This window comes from Balaenoptera acutorostrata, chromosome 17 (genome assembly GCF_949987535.1).
Source record: "Balaenoptera acutorostrata chromosome 17, mBalAcu1.1, whole genome shotgun sequence".
NCBI lineage: Eukaryota > Metazoa > Chordata > Mammalia > Artiodactyla > Balaenopteridae > Balaenoptera > Balaenoptera acutorostrata.
In genome coordinates, this window is record NC_080080.1 from 44,578,509 (window position 1) to 44,591,377 (window position 12,869).

At 40.6% G+C, this 12,869-nt stretch overlaps 1 protein-coding gene across 1 annotated transcript in view; it reads left to right on the forward strand.

Annotated features, from left to right (window-relative positions):
* The first annotated feature begins 562 nt into the window (after positions 1 to 562).
* The window catches only part of RUNX1T1 (RUNX1 partner transcriptional co-repressor 1), a 130,312-nt gene continuing 118,005 nt past the window's right edge, over positions 563 to 12,869 (forward strand). Inside the window, 2 exon segments of the mRNA XM_007177490.3 lie at positions 563 to 794; positions 796 to 820. Of these exon segments, the coding sequence (XP_007177552.1) occupies positions 699 to 794; positions 796 to 820 (121 nt within the window). The 5' untranslated portion in view covers positions 563 to 698.

Genomic DNA, 12,869 nt, shown 5'->3' on the forward strand with positions numbered 1-12,869 from the left:
GATGCTGGCTACACAAGTCTTCTGCTGGGACACAAAGCCCAGAGAAATGAGACATTTTCTATCTGCCTGTGTCGGTCTTGGTGTGTGTGGGCAGGGGGTTGGAAATTAGGACCGTTGGGGTCAGCAAAGAAAGGGATGGGAACTCCCACTTGAGGTTGGTCTGGAAGGCTGTGTAACTGCTGTGAGGACTCACTAGGTTTGTTTTGCAAATTGTGGCTATTTGGATGGAGGTGAGATGGTGAACGTCTCATTGTTAAGCTCCGCCAAAAGAGAGCTCTTGATCCCCCTTTGACCTTGACAGAACCTCCAAAATGTTCGCGGTCTCGCCCTGGAGCAGGGAAATACAGTTTGCTAGTCTGGATTCCTCCCGTTCTCTCCGGTTAGAGGCAGATTGGGGAATGCAGGCCACCCTCCCCCAGCTCTGGCTCTCACCCTCAGCCAGCCTTGGGGTACCTCGCCCTCCTTGCCACCCCCATTCTGGAGCCGGAGCCCCCGCCCCCTCCTTGCCTTTCCGTTTCTTCCCTCCAGCTTGTGTCTCTTTCTGTCTCTCCCACTTTTCCTCCCTCTCCCGCTCCGTCTCACACGCACCCTCTGTTTATTTTCCTGCCTCCATCTGGGCCCTGCTGATATTGTAATCACCCTGATGCACGTTGGCTTCTCTCCTCTCCCTCCTGCGCTCACACACTCACTCACACACAATGTGCCATCCTGACAAGCCTTTTACTTCTGATAAGCTCCGATGTGTGTTTAATGAATACAAAGCCGCGGTCTGGGTGCCGCCTCGGCTGCGGCCGCCTCTCCTGCGCTCCTTTGCCAGAAGGTAATCTCCGTGAACGGGGAGGGGAGGCGGGCAGGGAGGAAGGAGGGGTGGGAAAGAACGGGGGAGGGGGGTGTGGGGAGGCTGCCTTTCTCTTTTCCTCTCTCCCTTTCCAATGATTCAGAAGTCGATAAGACCAGGAGAAGTGAAGATGTAACATGTTATCTGTCGCTCCTCTTAGCTGGCGGAGAGAATTTACATTTAAAGATTAGCAGAGGGAGAAAGAGAAATCTGCCTTTTGTTGTGTGGGGTGAGGAGGAGGCATCAGCCCTGGCCTGGCCGCTATCTCCCATCACCTCTGCTATCCAGACAGGACTCACGGAGGTGAGATTACCGGAGGGCCTTATCTTTAATTGGGTTTAGTTTTGCCATTCTGAATAGGTTTAAAGAGACTGGATAAAGGGGGAACAATAGATTATTTATTGACGGGATGCTGAAGCCTTTAGATGAAGAGGGGAGAGAAAAAGCTGCTTAACAACTTGATTAGTTCATTTTTATTTTTATTGTAAGGTGAGACTGTCTCCCTTCTGGTTCAGGGAAGGACTGTAGAACTTAGGCAAATTTGAATGGCTTAAATGCCTTATTTTCTTTTCACCCTCACCTTCTGCCCTTCTTCGCACCATCTCCCATATAACAGGAGTTTCATTTACCCCTTATTTGTAAGATTGATAAACTGAGCAAAATTGGTAGAGGCTTTTGGAATTGATCATTTGTGTTTGGTTTTGTGTGACATGTTTTGAATGGGTGGTGAATTGATGCTAATGGTGGTACTTGAATGAGTGAGAAAAGCAAATGAAACCTACTTTTAATATGGAATTAGTTGATTTTATAGTATGGGTTCAACTAGGTCTAGAGGGAAAAAGAAATCAAGTTGTTAGGTAGATTTGTATTTTGGATTTGAACCATGGGATTTTTTTTCCCTTGGAGTTGGTTTAAAAGAAAAATAATTTTAAAATGTTTAATAAAACTGTTTAATTAAAAAAATGTTTAATACACTCATGAGTGTACTTAAAAAATTATAGTATTAACTTTAGAAGGTAGTTAAAATGGATAAAAGTGGGAAAAACAATTGTTTTGCTTCCTACACATAGTCGAGATAAGTGTTTTCATAGGTAAATATGAACCAGTAACTAAGAGCCTAATTAAAATTTGTTTAAAGCCAGGGGGGCATGTTTCCTTGTTGACAACAGCAGATCGATTGGGTAAGACAATAGAGTCCCGTTATTTCCCTTCATTGACTGAACATACTGACATTTCAGGTTTGCTGCTGCCTCAGTGAGCATGATGAAACACCAAAATTCACAGGCCAACTTGCCAGAGTGGTACATATATTACTGTATGTCATTTCTGCCTGAGGTTACCTTGTCACCCAGGCAGAATGAGAATGGACACCTGGAATCCTTCAGAGGGGTAGAGCCCTTTTGCTAGGAAACTGACAGAGAGCATGTCTTAGGAGCATCTTTAATTTTACTTAGAATTAGGTGTAACAGATAAATATGTGATACACTCTTATTTAAAAATCTGGGAAGCTACTTAGCTATCAATCTTGTATTTTGCATATAATAATACCCATTTTCAAGATTTACCTTTATCTTCCCAGAGACATTTACACTGAGTGGTTGGTAGATCCTTACCGGCCTGTGCTCAGGTGACATCCATTTTTCCCCAGCTGGGGATCCTCAAACATTCAAGCACCTGCTAAATCTGTATCTGATAAAAGAATTTGTAAGGCCCCTTCAAAAACAGGGCCTGACTTTGTTTTTTTTTGTGGGTGGAATAAGAAAATGGGATGTGTGTATTTTACACCCATGTGCCTGGATAGACAGCAATATGTATAGATAAATATGTGTATTCCAAGCAGTGGCAGAGAAAATACTAAGTGTTCCGTATCTTAGTGTAAGCTACCCTTTTACACATTTTGCATAGTCGCTGCATGCTAAAACTAAGTATTAGGCAGACATTGAGTCAAAGAAATTTGAATCATACAAAAGTGAACATGGAAAAAACCAGAAGGGACTTAATGTATTTTTTCAAAGCTTAATGAAAATATAAAACTATTATGAATATGCCTTATACCCAGCAGTTGTTGCTATCTAGTAGGCAACTTATGCCCTTTACAGTGTTTAGAACAAAACTAGTTCTTTATACCATTTTCATGAAAATGTTAGGTTTCTGTTTGATCAGCAGGTGCTGTTGAGATGAAAGCCATGTGTAAATTTTCAGAAGGCCAAAAGTGTCAATTCAGAAAAGGAAAGTGATAAGAGAAAATGCAATCAGTTTTCCTGTTTTCAATTTGTGCAGGATTTGAAGAGCTGTTTTGTTAAACTGCTACATCTGCTCCAATATGAATATTGAACTACTTCCACTAAAAATAACAACCTATAATTTGGAAGCTACTGCAGTCTTTCGTTAATGTGAGTGGGTTATTTAAAAACAAAAAAACAAAAAAATAAAAAAAAATAAAAAAGACAATTTTCTATTCTGACAGTCTCTTGCCTAATGTGCATTTTCATTTGTTGGCACTTTTATCCTCAGCAGATAAATGGTATTATGCAATTAGGACCTCATCTCGTTTGACTGTGAAAGAGGTTTCCATGGGTGAAAATTCTTGTAATATAAAATGGTTTCGCATAAAACAAAATTTATTTTAAAATAACCTGTTTAAATGCAGTTATTTATAATGATAGTTATTCCTTACATCCTCTAATACTACAATTTTTAACTTACTGCTGACTATTATAACAAAGTTAACACTATTCCATTGCATACTGGGCATTTCGTGATTTATTTCACCCTTAATATACCTGCAAATGTAAGTTTAAACCAATCAGGGATATTTTACCTAACAGGCCTTTCAGAATAATTTTTTTCATGCTTAAATAAAATGATTAAATTATGCTTGAGTGCCTGCATACAAAAGCTTTAGCTTCTATAGTACTGCTAATCAAATAAGTTTTATGGACGGGGAAAGCACCACATTAGAGAAAAATTGGATGCATTTTACTAGTGATATTTCTAGGAAAGACATGTTTTAAAAAAATAATCATCCAGTATTAAAAAGAGAACTCTAACATGAATAATCATAATAAAAATAATACTTCATTCCTACAAAAAGAAAATGAATGGCAATGCTATCCATGTAAAACTGGACACAGAGAATTAAGGTAGAAGGAAGACTGGTGAAATTTGGATCAGGTTCAATATTGACTCCATCCACAATTGCAGTTGGGTGGACTTGTGGCTATAGTAATTTGTCTAGGGTGAGACATGATTACTGCTTTGGATCAATTAGAGACTATGTAGCTTGTAGCTTCACACTTGAATTGCCAGACACACCCTTCGGAGATAAGCTCAGAATATCTCCAGAGTGGATAAAAGAGAAGACAGACACTGTGACACATTAGCATATTTGGTATTAACAAATGCAGTGTTTCTTCTGAAACACCAGTCAAAAGAAGAGGTAGTTTGAAGAACAACATTGTGTGTACTTATGATTACATGTATTTAACCAACTAAAGAATAATGCTTATAAAGGATGTAATTTCCAATTTGAAGCCAAATTGTGGCATATCTTTCAGAGATCTGGGTATATTTCTTGGTGGGTATATTCTCTGGTATAGCACCAAGCACTTTGCTACTCTGAAGAAATGACACTGGATAACATACAGTGAAGAAAGTTTATTTCACAGACACAATCCCATCATTTGGTATGTGATCTTCTAGTGAGTTGTTTTTTGTGCTGAAGCCACAATCAGCCTTTAAGCCTCAGTGCCTTATGTGGCTTGAACAGGGAAGAGCTTCTTGTGATTTTCTTCAGAATGTTCATACTTTGTCAAGTGATGTTCAGGCTTTTATATCAGAATCACTGCAAAAGTAATGCCCCATGGTTGAGGTTTAAGGTATGAGACCCTCTTGTTTGAAAAAGTTTTAAGCCATCAATCTTGCTTAGAACCACTAACATTTTCAATGACTGTAAGAGACCTACTTAAAATCCCTCTGCTTTGTTAGTTCTGATTGAGGTTACCTGTATAATGTAACTCATGAAGCAGGGGTTTGTTTTTGTGGGCTTCATATTGATGAGGGTCCCTAAAGCAAAAAAGTATTTGGGTGAATGGGGCTTCTAGGATATAGATCTTGTTGAATGTGGAGGGCACAAATGTAAAGTTTTCCCATTGTTTATCCAACGATCTCAATACCTCCAAGTGCCTTAGGGAATGTGATTGACTAGATTCATTAATCTTTTAACACCTTGGGCATAGACTACTGAATGTGCTCTGGGCATTCAAGGGCTGCCACCTAGTTGTTGGACTTGGGAGAAAGTAGAGGAATTGACAAATGTTAGAGACCTACTGTGAGCCTGGCATTAACCTTCATGTACATTGTCAGCACTGATTTTAAGTAAATGATTAACCAGCATTTCACTTTCTTCATTTCAAAGAGCTCTAGTCCATCACTCTTTTAGTAGTTCTTCTGGTTTGACCTTTTGCTCCAGTTTAGAAAACTGAGGTTTCCCTCTGTTCCCCAAATTAATTACCTGCTTTGTTCCCAAGTTCTAATAATTTTAGAGCCATGTTCTCTGAATATCTGGCTTAACGTGTTCCTTAGCAGTTATGAACTATGCATCCACTGTTTTCTTTACATTTGCCCTTGCCCCCAACCTAGGAATCACAGTTGGCTACTGGCCAGCAGATATCCTTGGATATGCCCAAATGCATGCCACTCTGTATCCCTCAGTGCCTCCTAATCCAGGCTTTTCCATTACTAAATTCTATTCTCCCGTCAGAATACCACCTTCCTACACTACACTGAGGCCTTGAGGCCTGTTCCCTCTGTTGATCTCATTCAGCACTCCAGAGTGGTCTTCTGCCCAGTGTCCTTAGTCCCTGAGGCTTGTCCTATCCCAGTCGGTTTGGTCACTCTATATCTCCATCTCGGCATCTCCCAGTTGGCTAGGTCCACTTCCTAGTCACTTCTAAGAGGAGAGGGATTCTGTACCATCTTGAGTTTGATTATGTAATGTAAAGCAGTGGTCCCCAGCCTTTTTGGCACCAGGGACCGGTTTCGTGGAAGACAATCTTTCCATGGACCGGGTGTTGGGTCGGGGGTGGGGGAAGGCTCAGGCGGTAAAGCGAGCAATGGGGGAGCGATGGGGAGTGGCAGAGAGGAAGCTTTGCTCACTCACCCGCCCCTCACCTCCTGCTGTGCGCGGCCGGTTCCTAACAGGGTTGGGGACCCCTGGTGTAAACTATTCTATTATGAAAAGAAGGATCTAGTGTGTGTGCATTCCCGTAATAGGCAAACTGGAGTTCCCTTTTTAGTTCAGTCATTGACTTGCTGGGTGGCATGGGGTGCACTCCAGCCCTCAGGTGCATTCTTCAGGAGCAAAATGATAGACAGACTCATTGATCATTAGGCTTCCCAACTCTCCTATGTACAAGACTATATAGGATATTAGGAGCAGGCTTTCAGGAATTTCCCGTGGTTAGGAGAATGAAAAAAATCCTCATTTATATTTTTAATTCTGAGTTGGGGGCACTACTAATCTGCATATAATTGGGAAGTAGAATCAGTGTGGAACATCATTATCTCCCCACTATTCTTCATTGTGAAGAAGGGGTATGGGGAATAGTGAGTCATTTTTTCCATAGCCGTCCTGGATCTAGGATGATTGTCAGAAATTTTAGTTGTTACTGTACTTTTTTCAGAAGTGAATGATGGAGGGAAGAATCTGTTTATGCAGTGAGAAGGAACTAAAGATTTTAGGTCTTGCTCAAAGAAAATAGCCTTTATGCTTTTCCCTCAGGGTTGCTAGACAAGGGGTGAACTTGGTGCTTGGGGGCAGGAGTGAGGGGCTAGAGGCTAAAGCATGGTGGTGATTGATTGTGCTTACCAGGCTTTCCACAGTCTCAAGGTTTGGACCTAAGTCACTTGGGAATTTAGAAAATGACCTCTTTAAACCATTTTTGGAGAGAACCTGGTAAGTAATGGCTTATTTAAACCAACGGGGCACATTATCATTTGGCTAGAATCAGATGTTAAGTAAGAAAGACCAAAAACTGTCTGTTGTCTAAAGAACAGTCTGCTATTGCTTCTAAAAAAGTAGTTAAGAGCCCAATTATTACCAATAACATTTGGATTTTTGTACTTTCATTTTTAAAAAATATAGACATTATTAAAAGTTTAATCCTAATTTGTGAAATTATTGATAATGAACCCAGGCTGGATTTCTTTGGAACTTGGGAACTATTACATTTTTATACTTCTGATTTGATTAAGGTAAGCCCTTTGTCATCATCCAGGATGGCAGTAGAAACTTCTACTGTTTACTAGGAAGGACATGCAAGTTACATTACTTTCATGTGTCACTAGAAACGGAAACCACAGGAATCACTGTGGCTTCATAGGTTATAGAAAGTTTTTGCAGTGGCATTCGAAGTTTGGTGGGAGGCCAAACTGAAGTTCTTTGCCACAAAGATGAATGTCTTAAAAGTATGTATGCAGTGAACTCTTAGTTGGTACCTGACTTGACTGGATTGAATATTACATCAGAGAAATAACAGAGAAAATATTACCATGAGATGTAATGGCAGTTTGTCTAAAGATAAGCTCTCAAGAGCTAGGGGGCCACTAATAATAGGAGAGGAAATATTGCCAGAGCAGTGATGAGCTAGCTGTGGCCAGGTCTATTAGAGCACCAGGAGAGAAAACTAGCTGAAAGATGTTAGAGTGTTTGGGATGTCCCTTCCACTAGACCTTGTGCACCTGGTGACACTGAAGTAGATAGATTATGGTTCCTGCAAAGGCTGGCATAGGGTTGTGCCAGGGAGCTACCACAGCAGCATTGCTGAGAGCATTTTAAATGCACATCCAATTTGGCAAGCGGAATATTAGAAATTGGGAAGTCATCTCCCAGTGAATATGGTAAGCATGGTGCAAGTTGTGCTTTAAATACAAAGTCTTAGGAAGCTGGTTGCTCTATTTTGTTAAAACTAGATGTACTATACTCCTTCCCCTAACCTCAAGATATAGGAAGATGTGAGCTGTAAGACAGGTCATGAAACACTGCTAGTTTATTTTCTGAATCTTTGCATATGTTATGTACACAGTGATAAGCAAACACAGCTGGGAAGAACAGCAGATGATATTGGGACTGGAACTGTGATGTTTATCAGACTGACATAGTAATCCTTTCCTGTGAAAGTGTTCTTTTTAAGTGATGTTAGGATTCTGTAACTTTTATCATGTGTCAGGCAAGTATTCTTTATTGCCCAACCCCTTTGCCTACCTGTCACACATTTTTCATTCTCATCTCTAGCTAGATTTATTTAGATATGAGATCCACATTTGACCTCTGATGGGAAACAAATGTGGACAATGAATTTGAATCCTTTGTTTAAATAAGGGTAGGTAGGTGCATTTAGACCTGATATTCAGGTCTAAATGGAAAGTAAATGTGATCAGTCTCCATTGACTTGTCCAAGTCAAGCTTTGAGTTGGCTAGAGAAAGCGGGTGTAAAATATCAGAGGAAAATATAAATGAAAAGTAATAAAATGAGCAACCCATTAAAGCTAATTTGACTATTTTAAAAGAAAGGCATATGTTCTTTGGGTAGCCCTAGTAATGAAACCTTTTAGAATATTTGAAAGAAAATTAAGATTTTTGCTATTGGTTGTAAATCTGAAGTAAATTAATAAATATTTAATGAATGCCTACTATGTGTAAAGCAGTGTGTTAGATGGAGGCACAGAACAGGTAGTAAGCTCAGTTCCCATTGAATGATAAACCCGCTCAGGACAAATTAAATAGCTACAAAAGATGAAGAGGCTTGATTACTTACCAGTTAAATGATACAGTAAATGAGATTTTAGAGGTGGAGTGAGTTGGAATTTCAGCTTGTCTTAAGACAGGTAGGATTTATCAAGGCAACATTATTGTAATGGGGTTGTGGGCAGTTATAAGACAGGAATGGAGACTGGAAAAGGTTTTGGGAGAAGCGAGGTGTCTTGGGGTGGGGTGGGTAGAGGGTAGAGAGAGAGTAAGTTAACATATGCAGATACAGCAAAAAGGACCCTTGGGTGATTATTGGGAAATAAATAGAAAGATCATAAGGCATTTGATTTAAGCTTTATCTTCTGAGTAAGCCAGAAGTTTAAAAAACTGTGTCCTATGGGACCCCTTAGGGTTGGGAGGTGGCATAGAGGGTGCCCAGATTGGGTTCAGGCCCTTTCATTCATCCTCTCAGCACTGTGAAACCAGAATAATTCTGTTCTTTATAACAAATTGCTTTATAATTTTTTTTTTAAATTTATTTATTAATGTCTGTGTTGGTCTTCGTTTCTGTGCGAGGGCTTTCTCTAGTTGCGGCAAGTGGGGGCCATTCTTCATCGCGGTGCGCAGGCCTCTCATTATCGTGGCCTCTCTTTTTGCGGAGCACAGGCTCCAGATGCGCAGGCTCAGCAATTGCGGCCCACGGGCCCAGCTGCTCCGCGGTATGTGGGATCCTCCCAGACCAGGGCTCGAACCCGCGTCCCCTGCATTGGCAGGCAGATTCTCAACCACTGCGCCACCAGGGAAGCCCACAAATTGCTTTAGATATTAGATTTTCTAGTTGGACTTCTTTTGAACAAAGAGTGCCATGGTAAAATAAATCTTAATAAAACCAAAGCAAAAAAAAAAAAAAATTGTGCCAGTCAACAGGAAACCATGGACCCAGTTAAAGTTGTGTTTCTGAAGAGTTGGTCTGACTGCGGTGGGCCAGATGGGTTGGAATGGGGGAAGACTGAGGCCAGGTAGGGAACTTGTTTTGCAGTAGTTTAGATGTTAGATATTATAGAAGGATGGCCAGAATTGGGTTTGTGGTACAAGAAGGAATAGGCAGATGCCAGAGACATTGCAAAGGAAAAATAATGAGTACTTGGGTATCGGGTGGATTTAGAGAGGAGGAAGTGATGACAGCTCAGATTAGATGTCCAGTGCACATAGCTTGCCAGAATTCGGGCATTGCTTCAATGTTTAAGGGACAGCTTCCTTACCCCTCATAGACTCATAGAATCACAGCCTCCAGAAAGGAGCCTCAGAACCCAATTGTGTATCCCTGCTCCAGGGATTCTTGTGGTCCAGCTACTCTTGGGAAATGTTGATGGGGCTGTTACCTGGTAGGTTTTCCTTAAAGGGTAGTGGTTGCATGGAGGATTGATTATTGATTGCCCTGGGACTTGGCTCCCTCCTGTGCTTTGGCTCCTTGCATGGATTTCGAACTGTTTTGAGTTTCCTTTCATTTTGCTGGTAACTTCTGGCCATGTGGGAGAATAAAAAGTGGTCAGGAGGGCTGGGTCTGGACCCTTAACTTTCCACCAGAGCAGCCTAACTGTTTTACATGTTTCGAACATTGGACTTTTGTTTAGGGAATAATTTTTAAAAATTTCTTTCAATTCTAATATTATGTAGAGGAGAGAAGGCAGGGACCAGAGAATAAGGAGTCAAGGAGGAGTTGATGGGAGGGCAGAGGCTGTTCTTCTACAGCAGTGTGTCCCAGACTCTGGGCTCAATACTCTTGGGGGGTGAGGAGCAGTGAGTTTCAAGGGGCTTTTGAACCTACGTTCATTCATTCAGTAGCACAAGCATTGTCTGCAGACCAAATACTTTTTCACACAATGACATTTTTCAAATACACTTTAAATTAAATGAACAAAAATGCATTAAAATATTACTGAAATTAATAGAAACTTGTCTTTATGTATTTTACAATCAGCAGACTGTAAACAAAATACTATCATGTGTGATATCACAATTTTTTGTTTTAAAATGGAGGCCTCATATTAGAAAAGTAAAGGAATCCCTTTTATATGTTAAAGGACAGTATTCAATCCTTAATAAATTGCTCACTGTTAATTGTCTCCCTTATTTAAGGAATTTTAGTTATTGGAAGAAACAACAACAACAAAATGTAGGACTTTTAGGCTATGGTTCACCAATATAATATTATTTCAGGGACTTTCACCTTGATTTGTTTAGTATCATTTAATTTGAAAACACTGGGAATTCTTTTTACTCTTTGAACTTTAAATTCAGAGTGTGTGGATAAAAATCTCTCAGAATTGGATTTTTTAAGACTTCTTTCTTCTGTAACCAATCTATAGTTTTTAAAAGAATGAGACCGATTTATATATGTTGATATGGAATCATTCCTGAGATATATTGTGAAATGAAAAAAGCAGGGAGCAATGTATATAGTGTGCTACATTTATACAAAAAGTGCATAAACTACTTATGCATATGAATCTGACAATAGTAGTTGCTTTATGGGAAGAAAGTGGGGCTCAGGCATTGGTGGTTGGAAGGAGAATTTTTATTTCATGTCTGTTGGTCCTCTGAGTCTTTTTGCAAATCTCGTACCTGTTTCACTCACTGCAAAGTTAGAGACTGTGGCATCAGCTTGGGATGAATGGTTCTGGGATTCTGCCCTTCTGGGGGAAGGTGATTATGTTCTCTTCTCTGCTAGAAGGCGGCCAGGTGAAGTGGTGAAGAGACCCAACTCCCCAGTGCTTTGCCACTTGTTGGATCTCCTACTCTTCATCTGGAAATAATTCTCATCTGGATAATAATGGCACGACCCATAAGGTTGTCATGTGGGTTGCATGAGATGGTATGTACAAAGCACAGTATCATTTCAGAAAGGCTTGCTTGTGCTAGGCATCTGACTTGACCACTCTTGAACTGTCCACTGCTCTCTTCTGGAAGCCCCCTGTAGTATCTTCTCCTCTCTATGGCTGTTCCTTTTCAGTCACCTTCACTCAGCAAATTCTTAACGGAGAGTCTAGTCCTGTTTAATGCCTGGGGATATAGAGGTGTTCAAGTCAGACAGTGCCCCTGATTTGCTAGACCTTTCTCACCTCAGCCTTAATTGAGAGCTATTTCTGCAGGTAACCCACTTTGTCCTCTCCTGAGTTGCTAATGAAACTATTCAAGTTTTCATGACCTCTCTTCCTCAAAGATAGAATTTATCACATCTAGCATTTTGCCGCTATCCATGTGATTCAGACTTCTCTGCTGATTTGTAAGTTCCTTGAAAGTAGGAGTCTGGAACAGTTGGGGTACTTTTTGATGCTTTATTAAATATTTGGTGAAAGCTCATGTTATTTACTTAATACTGTCCTCAAATATTTCAAGTTATTTACTTAATACTGTCCTCAAATATTTCATTGCTAAGACCAAAAATGAAATCTTTGGTTGCAAGATTATGTTGTTTCTTTCCCAATCCCTTTCCCCCCTTGATCCCTTTTTATTGTGTTCTCTTATCACAGAATGTACAATTTATTGCCACCATATTTTAGCTTTAAGTTTCAGCAAACAAACACCCACATGTACAGCAGCCCTGGGTAAATTGAAGTGGTCAAGTCACTTGCATGTTCATAAGTGCACATCTTAACCTGTTTTATTTATTTTTCACCCTATGGCTCACAAATGTACTTTTTGTCAAGGATGAGATCCCTGAAATTGTAAGCAAACTATTGTATGCATGGACATATTTATGAGCTGGAACTGTCCCTTGGATCAGCACCCCAACAAGGACCATTTTTGTGACTCCCAGCTTTCCCTCTCCCATGCCCCCAAGTGATCCCTTAGGTGCCAGGGGCTCCCATCCCTCTTTTGGTTGTCATGTCTGTTTTCTGGGCAGACCCCAGGCTGAGCACTTCTCGCTAGTACTCTTCTCCAGCCCCCTCTCCCACTCCCTCTCTACTCACCAGTCTTGTCTTTTCTCTGATATTGTGTGGGATTCCGGCTGTTGCTTGATGAACAAGCCTTAAAACTAGGAATGGCACTGGATAGAATGACAGGTCTGTCTCACCCTAAGATTCTGTGACTGAACGCCAAAGTGGGTGAAGCATCTTACTGTCTTTGCTTCCAGGTAACAATTCCAAGAGATGGTTTCAGAAGGGCAGCCTTTAGTTCCTTCATGCAAGTGACCGAACAATTTCAGACAGATACGTGTGGGGAGGAGGCACGGTAGATGCCTTCGTGGAGTGAAGTTCACATGTTGCCTTACTTAAT